The sequence below is a fragment of the Amblyraja radiata genome, chromosome 3 (genome assembly GCF_010909765.2).
Source record: "Amblyraja radiata isolate CabotCenter1 chromosome 3, sAmbRad1.1.pri, whole genome shotgun sequence".
Taxonomy (NCBI): domain Eukaryota; kingdom Metazoa; phylum Chordata; class Chondrichthyes; order Rajiformes; family Rajidae; genus Amblyraja; species Amblyraja radiata.
In genome coordinates this window covers 114,059,687-114,081,129 of record NC_045958.1, presented here as the reverse complement: position 1 = coordinate 114,081,129, position 21,443 = coordinate 114,059,687, and the positions used below count along the sequence as shown (strand labels likewise).

At 46.6% G+C, this 21,443-nt stretch overlaps 1 protein-coding gene across 1 annotated transcript; it reads left to right on the top strand.

Moving 5' to 3' along the window:
- The first annotated feature begins 6,750 nt into the window (after positions 1 to 6,750).
- Positions 6,751 to 21,058, top strand: f2r (coagulation factor II thrombin receptor). The gene is made up of 2 exons (XM_033018618.1): positions 6,751 to 7,077; positions 19,191 to 21,058. Exons 1-2 carry the CDS (start codon positions 7,011 to 7,013, stop codon positions 20,387 to 20,389), a joined length of 1,266 nt encoding a protein of 421 aa, XP_032874509.1. The 5' UTR covers positions 6,751 to 7,010; the 3' UTR covers positions 20,390 to 21,058.
- The last annotated feature ends 385 nt before the right edge of the window (positions 21,059 to 21,443 follow it).

The following is a 21,443-nucleotide window of genomic DNA, read 5'->3' as shown; positions in this document are numbered from 1 at the left end:
CTTCCACCCCAATCAAATTCTGAGAAAGGAAAAGGAGTTTCTGGTTAACGAAGGAAAATGGTGGGATTTCGACAACACTTCTACAATAAAGGATCATGAGCAAAAGAGGGAAAAGAAGTTTGAAATGACTCTGTCTCCTGTTAGTTAGTCACAGATGCCCATATATTACTCCCACACCGGTCGCAAACCATCCCAAGCAGTTCCGTAACAGAGGACCCTCTGATTTACAGACTGTTCCCAGGGACACATTCGGAGCTGCTGGAAGGTCATTAACTTGGTGAAAGACGCTCTTTGGTCTGCCTAAAACCTGTTTCCTCCCAGCATCGGGGAATGTTGCCGACTGGCCCACTCCAGACGGCAGGAATGTCGTGCTGAGGGACGCACTGAAGCTCGGAGGAGACAACGCCAAGGCTCTGAGAGGGAGGACCACAGTCTAGGGTCCTTCTATGACAGGAGCCCAGGAGTGAAGAAGACTGCAAAAAATGGTGAACGCTGACTGCCCAGTCCATCACGGGTACTGACCTCCCCACCATCGAAGGGATTTACTCCACGGAATCGTTGCCACAAAAAGGCAGCCAGCATCACCAGAGTCCCACTATTGGCTAGCACGGCCACTTTTCAGTTCAGTTCAGTTTAGTTCATAAGTTCATAAATGATAGGAGCAGAATTTGGCCATTCGTCCCATCAAGTCTTCTCCGCCATTCAATCATGGTTGATCCATCTCTCCCTCTCAACCCCATTCTCCTGGCTTCTCCCCATTACCCCTGACACCCATACTAATCAGGAAGCTGTCAATTTTTGACTTTAAAATATCCATTGACTTGACCTCCACAACCTTCTGTGGCAATGAATTCCACAGATTCACCACCCTCTGATGAAAGAAATTGCTTCTCATTTCGACCTTCAAGGAACAATGCACCTGCTCTCCCAGATCCCTCTGCTCTACAACACTCCCCCTGAGGTCTACCATTTACTGTGCAGGTCCTACCCTTGTTCGACGTCCCAAAATGCAACACCTCACACTTCTCTGTATTACATTCCATCAACCATTCCTCCGCCCACCTGGCCAATGGATCCAGATCCTGCTGCAATCTTTCACAACCATCTTCACTATCTGCAAAACTTTTGTATCATCAGCAAACTTGCTAATTTTGCCCTGTGTGTTCTCATCCAAATCATTGATATAGATGACAAACAGTAACGGGGCCCAGTACCGAACACTGAGGCACACCACTAGGCTCAGGCCTCCAGTCCGAGAAGCAACCTTCCCCCATCACCCTCTGCTTCTTTCCATGAAGCTAATTTGCTGTCCATTCAACTATCTCTCCTTGGTTCCCATGCGATCTAATCTTCCAGAGCAGCCTACCATGCGGAACCTTGTCGAATGCCTTACTGAAATCCAAGTACACAACATCTACAGCTTTGCCCTCATCGACGTTTTTGGTCACGTCTTCAAAAATATCAATCAGATTTGTGAGACACGATCTCCCACGTACAAAACCATGCTGACAATCCATAATCAGCCCTTGCCCATCCAAATGCTTTTATAACCTATTCCTCAGAATACTCTCTAGTAACTTTGCAACTGCAGATGTTAAACTCACCGGTCTATAGTTCCCAACATTTTCCCTGCAGCCCTTCTTGAATAGAGGCACAACATTTGCCACCCTCCAGCCTTCCGGCACCTCTCCTGTATTTAAGGACGACTTGTAAATTTCAACCAGGGTTTCTGCAATTTCCTCTCTAGTTTCCTACAATGTCTTCGGATTTATCTGATCAGGCCCTGGAGATTTGTCTACCTTCGTACACGATAGTATCTTCAGCAACTCTTCGACGATAACACTGACTGCTCTCAAGACACTTCCATTAACTGCCCCAAGTTCCTCCGTCCTACTGTCTTTCTCCTCGGTAAATACAGAGGAGAAATATTCATTGAGTATCTTGCCCATCTCCTGTGGCTCCACACAGAGGTGACCACTTTGATTCCGGAGAGGTCCCACTCTCTCCCTAGTTACTCTTTTCCACCTTATGTATTTATAAAATCTCTTAAGATTATCCTTAATAATAATAATAATAATAATAATAAATTTTATTTAATGGGCGCCTTTCAGACATCTCAAGGACACCTTACATAGTAATCGGAATAACATATAATCGGAATATAACAAGTAATAAAGACATCACAGAGACACAAATTAAAAACAGAATTCAATCCAAAAACAGAAAATCAAAAACACAGTGTGAAGAGGGAGCAGCGGCAGCCAAAGCGCGCCAGCGTCCACTCTCTCTTCACGGCAGCCATCTTGGACACAGACCTACAGGACTACAAATTAGACAAAAAAATCATCCCCCCACAATGGATAGCACTGTGGGGGAAGGCACAATGTCCAATCCCCACCCCATGTTCACCCCAAAGTCAGGCATATTGAGGCCACCGCAATTGCCTCTACGGAGGCCCGATGTCCCTGGCCGTTCTCACCGGGTGGTCTTGCCCCGGCGTCGGGAGAGTCCTTTCGGCGGCTGGGCCACCTGGAACGGCCGCTTCCTGGTTGGAGCCCGCGGCTGCCGAAGCCGACAAGGTCGCGCCGGTTTGGAGCTCCCAGGCTCCCGATGAAAAAGTCGGCGCCGCCTCTCCGCACTGCCGCCTCTCCGCACTGCCGCCTCTCCGCTCCGCAGACCCGCAGCCCGGGGATGTTGCTCTCGGCGGTCCAGCGCGTCGCTCCAGCGCGGCGATCCAGGCAAGGCGTCGCCCGCTCCACTCCGCTCCGCTCCAGCGCTTCAATGCTGTGCCGCTGCCGAGGCCGAGGTGCTGGGCGGTCCCCGCCAGGAAACGGCGCTCCAAGCCCGCTGGTAGGCCACGAGGACGGGTCAACGGGCAGCCCGGAGAAAAGGCTGCCACACCGACCAGGTAGGGACCTAGAAATAAAGTTTACACCTACCCCCCCACATTAAAAAGACCATATCCCCTACAAACAAAAAGCAGGACTCACTAAAAACTATAAAAAAAACGAATTTAAAACGGACGGCTGCTGGCTAGCAGCCGTTCACCAAGATTCTCCTGGCCCCTTTTTGCCCTTCAGATTTCCCTTTTTAGTTTACTCCATAGTTCCCGAAACTCCTCCAGGGATGCACTTGGTCCCAGCTGCCTATACCTGTCCCATGCAGCCTTTTTGTTTATGGCCAACGCCTCAATTTCCCTCGTCAGCCAAGCTTCCTTCCGTTTGCCTGCTTTGCCCTTCACTCTAACGGGGACGTACACATCCTGAGCACAGTTTTAAAAACATCCCACTTGGCCGATGTTCCTTTCCCCTCAAACATCCTGCTCCAATCAACTTGAGCGAGACCTTCTCTCAAACCCTCAAAGTTGGCCTTACCACAATTGAGCATTTTAAGTCGTCAAGTCACATTTATTTATATAGCACATTTAAAAAACAACTCTCATTGGCCAAAGTGCTTTACATTTGTTATAAGAATAGTATAAACAAACAAACTACATACATATATACATATAGCCCTCGCTCAGAGGACGTCAGGAAAGGCTTGGGAGTATAGATAAGATTTTAGTCTTGACTTAAAGGAGTCGATGGAGGGGGCAGTTCTGATGGGGAAGGCGGATGCTGTTCCACAGTCTAGGGGCTGCAACCGCAAAGGCGCGGTCGCCCCTAAGCTTATGCCTGGACCGCGGGATATTCAGCAACCCCAAGTCGGCCGATCTGAGGGACCTGGAGGTGGAGTGGTGGATTAAAGACTTTTAATGTAGGAGGGGGCAAGTCCATTGAGGGCTTTGTAGACATAGAGGAGGGACTTGAAATGTGTACGGAACATTTTAACACGTGGGTCCTCTCTGTCCCTATACATAACTATCTGAAACCTAATCAAACAGTGGCCACAGTGGAACAGTGTGTGCATATATAGGTAGACACAAAATGCTGGAGTAACTCAGCGGGACAGGCAGCATCTCTGGAGAGAAGGAATGGATGACGTTCCGGGTCTTCAGACTGAAGAAGAGTCTACCTTCGTCCACCTTCGATTTAAACAGGCAGCATCTGCAGTTCTTTCCTATATACTGCCTCGCTGTATACAGTCTGTCTGTCCCTTTCTTCTTTGTGTTTTAATTGTATGTGTTAAATGTATGTTTTTAGAGTTCTTTAGCTTGTTTTATGGGGGGGGGGGGGGGGGCTTGGGGGAAAACTTTTTCTAATTTCTTACCTTGACGGAGATATGATTTGTTTTCGTATCGTATCTCTGTCCGCACTGCTGCCTGACATCGAGGAGTTACCGGCTGTGGGGAGACTGATTTCAGGGAACTCCAAGCCGCAGGAGCTTCAATCGCCCCGACGCGGGAGCTTTGACCGCCGGCTGCGGGAGCTTTGATCGCCCAGACTGTAGATGGTTCGACTGCCCCGACCATGGAAGAAAAAAGAGGAGGAAGAATGGACTTTAATGCCTTCCATCACAGTGAGGAATGTGGGGAATCTGCTGTGGTGGATGTTTATGCTAACCTTTATGTAGTTGTGCACCTTGTTGCTTTTTTTTCTGTATGGCTTTATGGTAATTTGCATATCACTGTACCTTAATTTGTCTTAATTGACCTTTGAAACCTTTGAAACCAGACTTGCTGAGTAGCTGCTGGAACAGGGGCTTAACACTGCCCTGTGTGCCTGGGTCCTGGACTTTCTCACCGCCAGGCCCCAGGTAGTCAAGATGGGAAGACATACATCGAACACCCTCACCCTGAGCACAGGATCCCCCCAGGGTTGCGTCCTCAGCCCCATTCTGTACTCCCTGTACACACATGACTGTGTGGCTAGGTTCAGCTCCAACTCTATAATCAAGTTTGCTGATGACACTGTGGTGGTGGGCCTGATCTACGATAACGATGAGAAGGCCTACCAGGAGGAGGTGGATGATCTGGCACTCTGGTGTCAGGACAACAGCCTTCTCTTGAACATCAAAAAAACTAAGGAGCTGATCGTGGACTTTAGAAGGGCACAACATTCGAGGATGTATACGCCACTGGAGATAAATGGGGATACTGTGGATAGGGTGAGCTGCTTTAAATACCTGGGAGTTCACATCTCAGAGGATCTGACATGGGCGTCACACGCTGCCGCACTGGTGAGTAAGGCAAGGCAGCGCCTTTACCACCTCAGGCAGCTGAGGAAATTCAGAATCTCTCTAAGGGTCCTTCAGTGCTTCTACTCTGGGGCTGTAGAAAGCATCATGTCCGGCAACATCACAATTTGGTTTGGGAACAGCTCTGCCCAGGACAGGAAGGCTCTGCAGAGAGTAGTGCGTTCGGTCGAACGCACTATGGGAACTACACTAGCCCCCCTGCAGGTCCTATACATCAGAAGGTGCAGATCCAGAGCCAGCAACATTATGGGGGACCTCTACCACCCCAGCAACGGACTGTTCCAGCTGCTACGGTCAGGCAAACGCCTCCGCTGTCATGCTGTGAAAACAGAGAGGGTGAGACGGAGTTGCTTCCCACAGGCCATCAGGACTGTAAACTCTTATCTCACCAGGGACTAATTTACTGTACTAATTTACTGTTGTGTTGTATCTTTTTTAAATTGCTGGGTTTTCCCCCAACATGTAAATACTGATTCTGTTCTATTCTGTTCTGTAGTTTTTTGCACAATCCACAGGCATTGCCACTTTCATTTCACTGCACATTTGTTTTCATTGATTATATTGTTTATAGAGTACTATGTTTACATATTCTGTTGTGCTGCCTGCAAGTAATAATAATAATAATAATGGATGGGATTTATATAGCGCCTTTCTAATACTCAAGGCGCTTTACATCGCATTATTCATTATTCATTCATTCCTCAGTCACACTCGGTGGTGGTAAGCTACTTCTGTAGCCACAGCTGCCCTGCCCTTGGGTTTCGGCCCGCAAACGTCGCCTATTTCCTTCGCTCCATAGATGCTGCTGCACCCGCTGAGTTTCCCCAGCAATTTTGTGTACCTTCGATATTCCAGCATCTGCAGTTCCTTTTTGATCACAGCATCAGAGGCCTGGATCGCCTCAACGCAGAGGGAGAACAAGGAGGGAAGAGACAAAGACTTTAAGACTTTTGCCTTCCATCACAGTGAGGAGGTGCCTCTAAATAAATAAATTTGTGTTTATTGTGTGTTCTGTTATTTTATTCTATGTTATGACTGCAAGGCACGAAATTTCGTTCAGACTGAAAGGTCTGAATGACAATAAAGGATACTTGACTTGACTTGACTTGACACACTCTTGACGCCTCCCCTCTGTTCTCAGTCTATTCTCAGTTTATTCTCGCTATAATTTAAACATATTTGCCCTCCAGCCTGTGCTGCGAAACCTTGGTGTGGTGGCAGACCACAAACTGGCCGCACCACCCACCTCCCCGCCCCACGAATGCCAGATCCGCATTAGCCTGTGCGGGCACTTCAAGCGCCCGAGTCCAGTCTCCATCTGCACCAGCCCTGCCCTGCCGTGTTCTCAATATCTCCCTTCGCTGCGTTAAACCCTCCCCTTATCTCCCAGCTTTATCCGTTTTGTTCATTTTTTTACATTTTTATTTCCGTTCACTTTGTTGCACCCTGCGAAGCTGGTTGGCAATTGTGGCGTTAAATAGTTTCCGGAGAGTTGCGAAACCAGGGGAGCGGTGTGAATGAAATCTACCAGAGTCAGCGAGCGAGCGAGCGACCAGCGGGCGGTGGCAGCAGCAGCAGCAGCAGCAGCGAGAGCCGCGGTCACTACTTCTCTCTCTCTCCCTTCCTCCCTTCCTCCCTCCCTCCCCTCTCCCCGGCCGATCACTCCGGGACACCCTCCCCTCTCAGTCGCTGTCAACTGCCCGGAGTTCAGCGTCGCAGCGAACAGGAGAGGTGGGGTGAAGGGGTGAGTGGGTGGTCGCCGTCGTTCATCAGCCCGGACAGTGAGTGCCAGCCAGCGACTCTACACACACATATCCGGAGCGGGGATTGCAGAGTTCGTGATCACGGGAACCAAACCCCTTTCCTCGCTCGGGATGATTTGCAAACTTCTCCTCGTGGTGTGGGTCACCTTGCTCCCCGCCGTCTCGTCTCTCAAACCCGGTAGGAAAACCTTAGTATACTTGCACCCTCAAGATGTGTAGGAAGAAACCGCAGATGCTGATTTAGACCGAAGGCAGACACAACAAAAAGCTGGAGCAACTCAGTGGGTCAGGCAGCATCTCTGGAGAGAAGGAATGGGCGACGTTTCGGGTCGAGGACCTTCCTCGGTCCTCAAGATAGTTGCTTCATGTAGATAAACCATGAGGATAGAATACAGGCGGAATGGATCGCGTTTCTAAATGTCCCAACTCGTTGTACAGAGCGATCAGTTATTAGGGTCCGGATCTAAACCCAGGGAGCTCCTGAAAATGTAGGATCAAGGAAGTACAGATGCTGGTTTGTAAACACCAAGGATAGATACAAAGTGCTGGAGGCACTCAGCGGGGTCAGGCAGCATCTCTGGGGGAAAAGGAATAATAAACCTTCTTTATCTGAAAATGAAATACCGAAGGCTAAAAACAACCCAATTCCTCTTTCCGCGGTCTTTGTGGCGTAGACTCGATGGGCCGAACGGCCGTAATTCTGCTGTTACAACTTGTGAACTTTCCCTCCCGCCCGCACACTGTGTGTGTACGTGTGTGTGTACGTGGGCTAATCATATGCTACTTCATTAAAAGTCTTGGTTCGTGGTTTCCTGGTCCTCCAAAAGAAAGTTAAACTGGAGGTGGTGGAGGGTGGACTTAAGCTAAAAAAAAAACACAGTTCTTGGAAAAAAAGAGCTACCTTAACTTTAAGAAGAGGAGAACTTCTTCAATGTAGGCATACCTTGAGGAGATTTCGCAGTGGAGTAGACAAAGTGTTTAAGAAGATGTATTCTTCCTCAGTCTGAAGAAGGGTTTCGGCCCGAAACGTTGCCTATTTCCTTCGCTCCATAGATGCTGCTGCACCCGCTGAGTTTCTCCAGCATTTTTGTGTACCTACCTTAACTTTAGTTGAGTCTGGTTGGGTAACTATGGTAGGGTGAAGATTATTCCGTGCTTTATTTGTGCGGGGGAAGAATACATTGCTGTACACATCTGTCTCGCAGGCTGGTATCGAATGCCCACGTCTGCTCCTAATAGCTTTGGGGTTGGTGTAGGTTTTCTGAACATAGGACCACAAGAACAGGCCCTTCGGTCCAAAATGTCTGTGCCAAAACTGATTACCAAGTGATCCATATCCCTCTATTCCCTGCATATCCATGCGCTAATCCAGAAGTCTAATAAACACCACTATGGTATCGGCCTCCCCCGTCCCCACTGTGTTCCAGGCACTCACCACTCCAATGTTGTAGTGGTCAGTGGCTTTATTGACCTCTGCATAGTGCGGCCATAAATCTAGTCACATTTGGCCCCTCTGTGTAAATAACATGCCCTGCACATTTCCTTCGACCTTTGTGACTCTCACCTTAAACCTGTGCCATCCGGTATTTAATATTCCCATCCTGGGAAAAAAGGGTCTAGCTATGCCTTTCATAATTGTATATATCAGGTCTCCCCTCAACCTCTGGCGTTCCAGAGAAAACGATCCAAGTCTGTCCAACATCTCCTTGTAGCTGATACCCCCCTAACCCAGACAGTATTCTGTGGCTTCTTCCAGGGATTTTGGTCGAGAAGGAGATGAGTGAGCAAATAAGGCTTCTGACCCGTAATGCCGTCTGTCCATTCCCTCCACAGGTGCTGCCTGACCCGCTGAGTCCCTCCAGCATTTTGTGCTTTGCTTAAGTAATTGAGCCAGTTGCCCTATATGTTCACCAACAGCCCTGCCTGGCTTGCGTTACTGACCATTCTAGACAGGAGGTTCACTGAGAAGTGTTTTGAAATGGAGACACAAGAGATTGCAGATGCTGGAATATGGAGCAGAGATAAAAAACAAAAACAAAGTGCTGGAGCGACTTAGCGGACCAGGCAGCATCTCTGGAGAATGAATATAGGCGACGTTTTGGTTGGCGACCCGGAACATCACCATGTTTTCCAGGGATGCTCCCTGCCCTGCTGAGTTACTCCAGCACTCTGTGTCTTTTTGTCTAAACCTGCATCTGCAGATCCTTGTTTCACCAAAGTGCTGGAGGAACTCAGCGGGCCAGGCAGCAGCTGTGGAGGCAGAAGGATGGTGGAAACTCTGCATCAGAACTTGTTTTGGAATGGTTCGGTGACTGGCCCGACTAGAACAAGCTTTGCTACATTGCGTAAAATCTTCCCCGGCCCATTGTTCTTGAGTTAAGTGTTGCCAGCTATCGGTGTGTGAGATTGTAAACAGTTTAATTTCACAAATATTATTGCCTGTGCCATCCATCCCATTCCTTGTGTCAATGTTCACATAGTTCAGACAAGTTCAACTTTAGTTTATTGTCACGTGTAACGAGGTACAGTGAAAAGTATTTGTTGCGTGCTAATCAGTCAGCGGAAAGACAATACATGATTACAATCGAGCCATTCACAGCGTACAACTACACGAGAAAGGGAATAATGTGAATAACATTTAGTGCAAGAGAAAGTCCAGTAACGTCCGATCAAAGATAGCCCGAGGGTTTCCAATGAGGTAGATAGTAGCTCAGGTGCAGCGGTAGAGTTGCTGTCTTGCAGCGCAAGTCTTCATAGCGAAAGGATTTGAGTATAGGAGCAGGGAGATTCTACTGCAGTTGTACAGGGTCTTGGTGAGACCACACCTGGAGTATTGCGTACAGTTTTGGTCTCCTAATCTGAGGAAAGACATTCTTGCCATAGAGGGAGTACAGAGAAGGTTCACCAGACTGATTCCTGGGATGTCAGGACTTTCATATGAAGAAAGACTGGATAGACTCGGCTTGTACGCTAGAATTTAGAAGATTGAGGGGGGATCTTATGGAAACTTACAAAATTCTTAAGGGGTTGGACAGGCTAGATGCAGGAAGATTGTTCCCTATATTGGGGAAGTCCAGAACAAGGGGTCACAGTTTAAGGATAAGGGGGAAGTCTTTTAGGACCGAGATGAGAAAAACATTTTTCACACAGAGAGTGGTGAATCTGTGGAATTCTCTGCCACAGAAGTATAATGCGTATAATGCGCATAAATAACTGCACTTTTTTTTAAATTAATTGTATTTTAACTTGTATTTTAACTTGTATTTTAACTTGTTAAGTATGGAAGCCATTTGAGGAAATGTGTGGTGTTATGTCTGTCTTGAAGCTGTCGTGGCACTGTAATTTCCTGTAAAGGATTATTAAAGGTATAATCTAATCTAAAAGGTAGTTGAGGCCAGTTCATTGGCTATATTTAAGAGTTAGATGTGGCCCTTGTGGCTAAAGGGATCAGGGGGTATGGAGAGAAGGCAGGTACAGGATACTGAGTTGGATGATCAGCCATGATCATGTTGAATGGCGGTGCAGGCTCGAAGGGCCGAATGGCCTACTCCTGCACCTATTTTCTATGTTTCTATGTTATGATCCGGGTTTGATCCTGACTACGGGTACTGTCTGCACTGAGTTTGTACGTTCTCCCCGTGACCGAGTGGGATTTCTCCGGATGCTCCGGTTTCCTCCCACATTCCAAAGACATAATTGACTTCGGTAAAGACTGTAAATTGTCCCCAACATATAGGATAGTGCTAGTATACGGTGGGTGATTGTTGGTCATCGCGGGCTCGGTGGGAACTAAACTAAACCGAACTCTTAATTGTTGGTAGAATGTGTAGGAAAGAACTGCATATGTATATTTTTGGTAGATAGTCACAAAAAGATGGAATAACTCAGCAGGACAGGCAGCATCTCTGGAAAGTTTTTGGTAGAATGGTTCAGTTGCCAGACGTAAACAAACATGGCAAAGGACTTCACCAAGCCTTGAAATCCACTTGAAATAACATCACAAATTCCCCATTGTGTGTAACACAAAATTAGATGGTGACGTGTCTGCCATGAAACATCCAACATTCCCTATGTTATTTCAACCTCTTACTTTGATCGCATATGTGTGACAACTCAGACTTTATCTACTTTCCCTCTTGCGATTGTGTCGCCTTCCCCGCCCACAGCAATCTAGAAAGGGTCAATGGAAGCAGACTCTGGCAAATACTGCAGACATTGCAGGCTAACAATGGAACAAAATGACTCACTCACTGTTTGTCGCCGAAGAGTGATTGTTATATGTTTTCAGAGATTTTCCAGATGTCTTTAGAGGTTCAACAGTTAACAAAGAGATTTATTAACACAGTAAGTAGGCGAGATAGAAGAAATAATTGACAAATTGTAACGATATATCCTTGAATGCAATAAAAATCCTATATGGTGCTTACAATCTATGAAACATTTTGTGGTTGTAGTTACAGGAAAACCAAAGAAAAATTATTTAGAAGCCGATTTAAAAATCTATTCGATTCAAAGCTTTTAATTCTATTTAGTATTCTGCATTTTATTTTTCACTAGCAGTATTTAAGAATCCCCCATGGCCTGAAACCTTTCTATTCACTGTTGAATTTTCTCTTTGAATTCTTTTCCCCAAAAGCAAAACCAGATGTTAAACATTTGCTGTAAACTTTTAAATGCTTTCAGACGGAGGAGCATTTTGGTTACGTAATCTGTGGTGAATACTTTTTGCATCATTTGCGTTGGAAAAACAAAATGACTCAACAATGCTTTAAAATGGAAAGGAGGGGATTTAAGGAGCGGCCCAAATAGGTTATAAAATGAGCTGCACAATAATCAGACACTTCTGTCTCTTTAAAATCACAGGCTGCGAGTTACACTGTGAGAGCTCATTCAAATTGACATGCAATATTGCTTTGTTTGGTTTATTGTCACGTGGTACAGTGAAAAGCTTTTGTTGCATGCCAACCAGTCAGCAGGATATGACAATACATGATTACAAGCGATCCATTTACAGTGTATAGATCCATATAACCATATAACAATTACAGCACGGAAACAGGCCATCTCAGCCCTTCTAGTCCATGCCGAACACTTACTCTCACTTCCTTTCCCGTCCATATACCTATCCAATTTATTTTTAAATGATAAAATCGAACCTGCCTTCACCACTTCCACTGGAAGCTCATTCCACACAGCTACCACTCTCTGAGTAAAGACGTTCCCCCTCATGTTGCCCCTAAACTTCTGTCCCTTAATTCTCAAATCATGCCCTCTTGTTTGAATCTTCCCCACTCTCAATGGAAAAAGCTTATCCACGTCAACCCTGTCTATCCCTCTCATCATTTTAAAGACCTCTATCAAGTCCCCCCTTAACCTTCTGCGCTCCAAAGAATAAAGACCTATCTTGTTCAACCTTTCTCTGTAACTTAGGTGCTGAAACCCAGGCAACATTCTAGTAAATCTCCTCTGTACTCTCTCTAGTTTGTTGACATCCTTCCTATAATTTGACGACCAGGATTTTACACCATACTCCAGAATTGGCCTCACCAATGCCTTGTACAATTTTAACATTACATCCCAACTTCTATACTCAATGCTCTGATTTATAAAGGCCAGCACACCAAAAGCTTTCTTTACCACCCTATCTACATGAGATTCCACCTCCAGGGAAAAGGTAAATACAAGGAAAAGGAAAAGGTGATAAGGGAATAACGTTCAGTGCAAGATAAAGCCAGCAAGGATAGTCCGAGGGTCATCAAAGAGGTAGATAGTAGTTCAGCACTGCTCTCTGGTTGTGGTAGAATGATTCAGTTGCCTGATAACAGCTGGGAAGAAACTGTCCCTGAATCTGGAGGTGTGCGTTTTCACACTTCTATATATTTTGCCTGATGGGAGAGGGGAGAAGAGGGAGTGGCCAGGATGTGACTTGTCCTAGATTATGCTGCTGGCCTTGCTGAGGCAGCGTGAGGTATAAATGGAGTCAATAGAAGGGAGGTTGGTCAACACATGTGCAATGATGAAGTTACATAAAGTGCTGGAGTAACTCAGCGGGACGGGCAGCATCTCTGGAGAGTATGGATAGGTGACGTTTTGGGTTGAGATCCACCGTTGGATCACGCCGCACCCTTGACCACCTCGAAGGCAAGACCCGCAGCGTCACTGGGAGACATGGCACCAACGTTCACCACCTCCCCGGTCTCTCTGAGGCCACAACCACCGATGCTGCCACCGCAGCTGCCTCCTGACGGACACTACCGACCTTCAGCGCCAGGCTGGACCTGCCAATATCAGCCCGAACCACCACCCCTGCCGTTTCCAGACCTGTCCTACCCACCTCCACCACCAGGCTGGACCTGCCGACGCTGGCGCCTACCGCCTTTCAGGCCGAGAGACTGAAGAAGGGTCTCAACCAGAATCATCATCTATCCACGCTCTCCAGAGATGCTGCCTGACCCACTGAGTTACTCCAGCACTTTGTGTCCTTTTGAGTATTAACCAGCATCCGCTGTTCCTTGTTTCTATTAAGGGGCTGTCCCACTGCAGCGACCTAATCCGCGAGTTCTGGCGAGTTTGCCCTCGACGCATGGTCGACACGAGGTCGTAGGAGGTCTTTGTAACTCTCCTTCAAGCTCGAGAGTAGTCCCCGCGTACTCGAGGCCTCAGCTAGGTTGCGGCGTTTTTTCCAACATGTTGAAAAATGCCCGTGAGTGAAAAAAGTCGCCATGGAAATATTAGATACTTTTTTTACTCGTAGGTTTAGTCGCAGTAGGTCGTAGTAGGTCGGCGTGTTAGTCGTAGGTAATCGAGGGTAGTCGAAGGTAATCGAACCGTAGTCGAAGGTAGTCGTAGATAGTCTTCAACATATTCGAAGGGAGATCGAACGAGGTCGGCTGTTGTCTTCACTCTCCACTATTCGGTGTCCAATTTTCCCGAAGCTAGTCGAAGCTAGTCTTCAACATAGTCAAAGGAGGTCTTCTACATAGCCGAAGGAGGTCTTCAACATGACATTTTTTCAAACTCTTCTAAACTCGCCAATTAGGTCGCCGCAGTGGAACAGCCCCTTTACTTGTACTCTATTAAACAATGTAACAAATTGCTTTTGGCATTTTCAGTTTGCAGTTTTTATTTTATTTCGCTGTTATTTGAAAACACCTTATTGTTTCACGGAGTGACCTGTAGGAGATTGCAGCGAATCCCTAACTTGGTCATATTGGACCATCGGCAATAAAGGACACCATTCCCCCCACCCCCATGGTCTATTATAACGACCTTTATCTGTATATCCAAAACCCTCACAAAATTCAGGGGTTATGCGGAGAAGGCTAGAGAATGGAATGGCGAGGGAAGGATAGATCAGCCATGATTAAATGGTGGAGTAGACGTGCTGGGCTGAATGGCCTAATGCTGCTCCTAGAACTTATGAATTTATGAATTTGAAGAACCTTACTAAATCAATACATTAGGGAAATACTGTTGTTGTAATTTTAAAAGTGGGTGGGGGTCAGTTTAGTGGGTAGGTCCTAATTCACGTCAATTAAATTAACTGATGTAGAAAATAAATTTAAAATTATATGATAAGTAGTTTTGGGTGTAAGTCAAGAACCTGCAGTTCTTCTTCGTTCGTGTCCATCTTCCATGCTTCAAATGTTGACCTCGCTGTCATCGTCCGCCCTGAAAAGGACGCAAGCTTCCGGCGACAATCAGTGGGAGCCATCACATTGCAATAGATGATGGAGGTAGCAGAATTAGCTCGGGATACTTCCAGTTTAGATTCTATGATGTTCTTTTGGTTTGGCCAATTCTACCAAATTGTGATGGAAAACAAATGTAATAGCAGAAATTGAACGTGATTATTGCTGATTCAATCTTGGCCTCAACCTTATTTTCGTGGCCTATTCGCAAACCTCCTGATTCCCTTGTAGTTCAAATGTCTGACGACCTCTTTGAACATGTTCAATGACTACATCTTCAAAGTGTTCACAAATCAGTATCAGTTTAGTTTTTTTAATTTAGTGAAACAGGGCAGAGACAGGCCCTTTGGCTTATGGTGTCCACGCCGTCCAGCGATCCCCGATCCCCTCATCCTTCTAAACTCCAGCGAGTGCAGGCCCAGTGCCGTCAAACGCTCATCATATGCTAACCCGCACATACCTGGGATCATTCTCGTAATCCTCCTCTGGACCCTCTCCAACGCCAACACATCCTTCCACTGATATCCTTCCTGCATAGATGAATGCGATTAAAAATGCATGTTGCGATGTTTGTATAAATGCACTTTCTGGAACTTTGCCAAAGGCTTCTTGAATTCCTTGGTATCATATTCATATCAGTAACTGGGAGGTAGCTACTTTCTGAATATTGCATTGCCAATGTTTTATATGAATAAATAACTATTTCCAATTAGAATGATCAGTTTTATAATGATATTTTATCTAATTTTCAGTCGAATGTCATGAAAATATGTTGTTTCACCACAGAAGTTTTCCTTCTAAGTTTCTGCTTCAATGATTTAAACATGATTTGACTTTGGGCTGTAAGTAGTTGAAAAGATTGGAGATTGTATCGTAGAATTGTAATCATACCTCTGAGACTATGATTCCAACATGTTGGTATGTAGAGAGATAAGAGTCTTGTCAATTGTGCAGGCGAATGAGACTAGTTTATTTCAGCATCATATAGTGGGAAGGAACAGCAGATGCTGGTTTAAACCAAAGATAAGACACAAAATACTGGAGTAACTCAGCGGGACAGGCAGCATCTCTGGATAGAAGGAATGAGTGATGTTTCGGGTCAAGACCTTCTTCAGACTGAGTCAGGGAAGAGGGAGATACAGAGATAAGGAAGTGTAAGGTGTGAAAACGAGACAAAGGGGGTGGAGTACAAAGACCATGTAGAATAGCTAATTGTTTAAGAAGGAACTGCAGATGCTGGAAAAATCGAAAGTAGACAGAAAATGCGAGAGAAACTCAGCGGGTGAGGCAGCATCTATGGAAAGAAGGAATAGGCGATGTTTCGGGTCGAGACCCTTCTTCAGAGTGATGTCGGGGGTGCGGGAAAATGAAAGGAAGTAGGAGGAGACAGTAGGATGGTGGGAGAACTGGGAAGGGGAGGAGGGAGAAAGCAAGGGCTATCTAAAATTAGAGAAGTCAATGTTCATACCGCTGGGGCGTAGACTAGCCAAGCAAAATATGAGGTGCTGTTCCTCCAATTTGTGCTGGGCCACACTCTGACAATGGAGGAGGCCCAGGACAGAATGGTCAGATTGGGAATGGGAGGGGGAGTTGAAGTGCTGGGCCCTTGCAGATCAGGTTGGTTAAGACGGACTGAGCGGAGGTGTTCAGCGAAACGATCGTCGAGCCTGCGCTTGGTCTCACCTATATGGAGGAGTTGGCACCTGGAACAACGGATGCAGTAGATGACGTTGGAGGAGATGCAGGTGAACCTCTGCCACACCTGGAAAGACTGATTAGGTCCTTCGATGGAGTCGAGGGGGGAGGTAAAGGGACAGGTGTCGCATCTCCTGCGGTTGCAGGGGAAAGTACCTGGGGAGGGGGTGGTTTCGGTGGTAAGGAACAAATTGACCAGGGCGTTACGGAGGGAACAGTCTCTGCGGGAAAGCAGAAAGGAGAGGAGATGGGAAAATGTGGCCCGTAGTGGGATCCCGTTGGAGGTGGCGAAAATGTCGGTGGAATATATGTTGTATGTGACGGCTGAAGGGGTGGAAGGTGAGGACAACGGGGACTCTGTCCTTGTTACAAATACGGGGAGGGGGAGTAAGAGCAGAGCTGCGGGATATAGAGGAGACCCTGGTGAGAGCCTCATCTATAATAGAAGAGTGGAATCCCCGTTCCCTGAAGAATGAGGACATCGCCGATGCCCTAGTATGGAACATCTCATCCTTTTTTTTTCTTTTTTTTTGTCTAATTGTAGTCCTGTTGGTCTGTGTCCAAGATGGCTGCTGTGAAGAGAGAGTGGACGCTGGCGCGCTTTGGCTGCCGCTGCTCTCTCTTCACACTGTGTTTTTGATTTTCTGTTTTTGGATTGAATTCTGTTTTTAATTTGTGTCTCTGTGATGTCTTTATTACTTGTTATATTCCGATTATATGTTTTTATTCCGATTACTATGTAAGGTGTCCTTGAGATGTCTGAAAGGCGCCCATTAAATAAAATTTATTATTATTATTATCCTGGGTGCAGATGTGGCATAGGCATAGGAATTGGGAGTAGGGGATAGAGTCCTTACAGGAAGCAGGGCGGGAAGAAGTGTAGTCATTGTTAGCTCGGAGAAGGTAACAACAAAGCAACTCACGTGATCAATCGATCAAGATCTTGCTGCAATTTTTCACAACCATCTTCACTGCCCACTTTTGTACCTTCAGCAATGTATATTCTCATCCAAATCATTGATGTAGATGACAAACAGTTACGGGCCCAGCACCGAACCCTGTGGCACACCACTAGCCCCAGGTCTCCAGTCCGAGAAGCAATCTTCCACCATCACCCTCTGCTTCCTTCCATGGAGCCAATTTTCCATCCATTCAGCTATCTCTGCTTGGCTCCCATGTGATCTAACTTTCCAGAGCAGCCTACGATGCGGAACCTTGTCAAATGCCTTTCTGAAATCAATGTACGCATCTACAGCTCTGCCTTCATCGACCTTTTTAGCACACGTCTTCAAAAATCCCAATCAGATTGTAAAACAAATCATTAACGTACTCATTTCAGTTAACAATAAAATCCTGATGAGTCCAGGTCAACATTCCCTGGGTGACATGTGTTCTTGCAACAACATTGCACAAGAAATTTAGGTGCAGTTTGAATCTGATGAAAATTCAAATGATTGTTTCACTGGGGACCATAAGATTATAAGTGATAGCAGCAGAATTAGGCCGTTCGGCCCATCAAGAATAACCCACCATTCAATCATGGCTGATCTATCTCTCCCTCCTAACCCTATTCTCCTGCCTTCTCCCCATAACATCTAACACCGGTACTAATCAAGAAAACAAGAGACCATTGAAATAGTTCAATAGTGTTTCATTTGCCACATATGTGACTGCACACAATTTATTTTGTTCATATTACACATACTGGCGCCGCCATTTGGGAGCCATTATTCAAAGTCCAGAGTCCTGTTGGCCCGCATGCTCGATGTATTGGAACGGTTCCCATGAACCAACGTCCCTCTCCTCTCCTCTCCTCTCCTCTCCTCTCCTCTCCTCTCCTCTCCTCTCCTCTCCTCTCCTCTCCTCTCCTCTCCTCTCCTCTCCTCTCCTCTCCTCTCCTCTCCTCTCCTCTCCTCTCCTCTCCTCTCCTCTCCTCTCCTCTCCTCTCCTCTCCTCTCCCCTCCCCTCCCCTCCCCTCCCCTCCCCTCCCCTCCCCTCCCCTCCCCTCCCCTCCCCTCCCCTCCCCTCCCCTCCCCACCCCCCCCCCCCCCCCCCCCCCCCCCCCCCCCCCCCCCCCCCCCCCCCCCCCCCCCCCCCCCCCCCCCTCCCCTCCCCCCCCCCCCTCCCCTCCCCTCCCCTCCCCTCCCCTCCCCTCCCCTCCCCTCTCCTCTCCTCTCCTCTCCTCTCCTCTCCTCTCCTCTCCTCTCCTCTCCTCTCCTCTCCATCTTTGTGTCCCGGGGGGCACCTCCTGCAGCTGAACTGAAGGTGCTGGAGGCGTTTCCCACGACTCACCCTCCTACCACCCCTTGCTCCTCATGCCCGACGTCATTGCCACAGACGGCAGTGGAGGCCAAGTCAATGCATCTTTTTAAGGTGGAGATTGACAGATTCTTGATTAGTTAAAGGGCCTGTCCCACTTGTTGATTTTGCCGGCGTCTTATCAGTGTCGCCAAAAGATTTTGAACATTTCAAAATCCAGCGGCAACAAAAAAAAATGTTTCGACACTTGAAATAACACCACGCATTTTTCGATGACCTGATACGTCAGTTACCGAAAAAATCGCCAAGTGAGACAGGGGCCTTTTGGGTGTCAGGGGTTGTGGGGAGAAGGCAGGAGAATGGGGATGAGAGGGAGAGACAGATCAGCCGTGATTGAATGGCGGTTTCCCTTATCATGTATCTATACACTGTAAATGTATTGATTGTAATTATGTATTGTCTCTCGGCTGACTGGTTAGCACGCGATAAAAGCTTTTCTCTGTACCTCGGTACACCTGACAGTAAACTAAACTGAACTGAGTAGACTAGACCGGGCCGTCTGGCCAAATTCTGTTCCGGCAACTTGTGAACTTATATTTCAGTAATTCAGAAAATAACTTCTGGACTTTTTCCTTCTGCATTTCAGGGAACCAGTCACGTAGCAAATTTACACCCAGAACCTTTGTGGGTAAGCAGGCTCCGAATCCAGATGAATTCATCGATCTTGAAGGAGAAGGCTCAGGCCCGTATGACGGAAGTGGACTCGGAGATGGATCCGGATTTGGACTGGATAAAAATACGTCCACTGACCTTGTTCGAAAAGGCACGGAATACCACATGACCATCTCAGATTCAGCAAGACAATATCTAACCAGCCGATGGATTACTGTGTTTATCCCTTCTGCTTACACTGTTATTTTTGCTGTAGGGCTGCTTTTCAACTGCATAGCAATCTTAACCATGTACTTTAAAATAAAGTTTGATAAGCCGGCAATAACATACCTGTTAAATTTGGCCATAGCAGATTTACTATTTGTGCTGCTGCTTCCGTTTAAGATCTTCTACTATTTCTCCGGTGCTAATTGGAACTTTGGTTCCTTCCTCTGCCGAATGGTGAGTGGTGGCTTTTATGCCTACATGTACTGCTCGGTGTTGCTGATGATGTGTATTAGCGTGGACCGGTTTGTGGCTATAGTTTTCCCAATCCGATCCTCCTCCTGGAGGAGCCCCGGACGCGCCCTTGGAATCTGCCTCCTGGCGTGGCTTCTAGCCCTGGGTGGTGCCACGCCGCTCTTCGTGGTCGAGCAAACGGCGTACATCGCCGACCTGAACATCACCACCTGCCACGACGTGCTTCCCCTCTCCACACTGCAACGCTACTTCACCCATTACTTTCCTGTTCTGTGTGCCGTGTTCTTCCTCATCCCCCTGGTCGTGACCACAGTCTGTTACCTGGGCATCATTTCTACCCTTTCGTCCACCAGCGTGGCCAACAAATGCAAGAAGACGTCAGCCATCAGGTTGGCTGTGATTGTGCTGTTTGTCTTAGTTGTCTGCTTCACACCGACTAACATCGTTTTACTCATCCACTATCTTCACCTTTATCACGCTCCAGATGACAGCCTCTACTTTGTTTACATGCTGTGTGTGTGCATAGGCAGTTTAAGCTGTTGCCTTGACCCTTTGATATATTATTATGCCTCCTCTCTGTTCCAAAAGCATCTTAAGAATCTTTTTTGTTCTCGGGAGGTTGCTAAGTCTGGGAGCAGTCAAACAGGATCTAAGAGTTGTAAAACAGGAAACACTAACAGCAATGATAATACCTACAAACAATTATTAGCCTAAACTGATCACAATAATCTTGCCATAGTATTTTTTAGCACTTTTTTTTAAAGGTACAATGACCTGTAATTAGATAATTATTATATTTACCAACTTTTAGCTATATTGTGTTATGATGATTTTTAAGTTTTATATGCTCAACATTTTATTTGTTTATGTTTGATTTAAGTAAAAACTCACCAATTCTGGTAATATTTCATAATGCAGGGTGTTTGTTGGGTATATTCAGATTGCGGTTATTATCACAATCCCATGTTTACTTTGGTTTAGAGATATAGCATGGAAACAGGCCATTCTGCCCACTGATTCCGTACCAACCATTGATCACCTGCTCACACTAGTTTTCTTTCGTCCCACTTTCTCATCCACTCCAACACACTCGGGCCAATTTACAGAGGTCAATTAACCTGCAAACCCACGCATCTTTGGGATTTGGGAAGAAACCAGAAGACCTGGAGGAAACCCACGTAGTCACAGAGAGAATAGCAAACTCCACAGTGCACCAGAGGTCAAGCTTGAACCCGGTTCTCTGTTGCTGTGAGGAAGCAGTTCTACCTGCTGCGCCTCCGAGCCACCCCACAGCTCAGTGCAAGAATGTTTAAACACTTTACTGCACATCCCATACAAGATTAGTCTTTGTTACATGCATATCTAATTCATGGGATGTGATTTTTTTTTAAAGAAAGCAAACCCTATACTTAACAAAGACACCATGTGCTGGAGTAACTCAGCAGATCAGGCAGCATCTCTGAAGAACACCGATTGATGCCATTTTGGGTTGAGACCTTCATCAGACTGATGGTGGGGGGAGGGGTAAGAAAGTTGGAAGAGAGGAGAGGCAGAACAAAGTGGAGTAATAGTGGAACAAAGCCTGGTAAGTGCAGCGTAGGTTCATGAGATTGATCCTTGGGATGGCGGGGCTGTCATCTGAGGAAAGATTGAAAAGACTGGGCTTGCATTCACTGGAGTTTAGAAGGATGAGGGGGCTCTTATAGAAACATAAAATTATAAAAGGACTGGACAAGCTAGATGCAGGAAAAATGTTCCCAATGTTGGG

What these genes read in the sequence shown, in the direction of transcription:
- f2r (XM_033018618.1), top strand. Translation starts at nt 7,011, where the DNA reads ATGATTTGCAAACTTCTCCTCGTGGTGTGGGTCACCTTGCTCCCCGCC. An exon ending in CGTCTCGTCTCTCAAACCCG is followed by an intron (nt 7,078 to 19,190) that starts GTAGGAAAACCT and finishes TCTGCATTTCAG; the next exon opens with GGAACCAGTCACGTAGCAAA.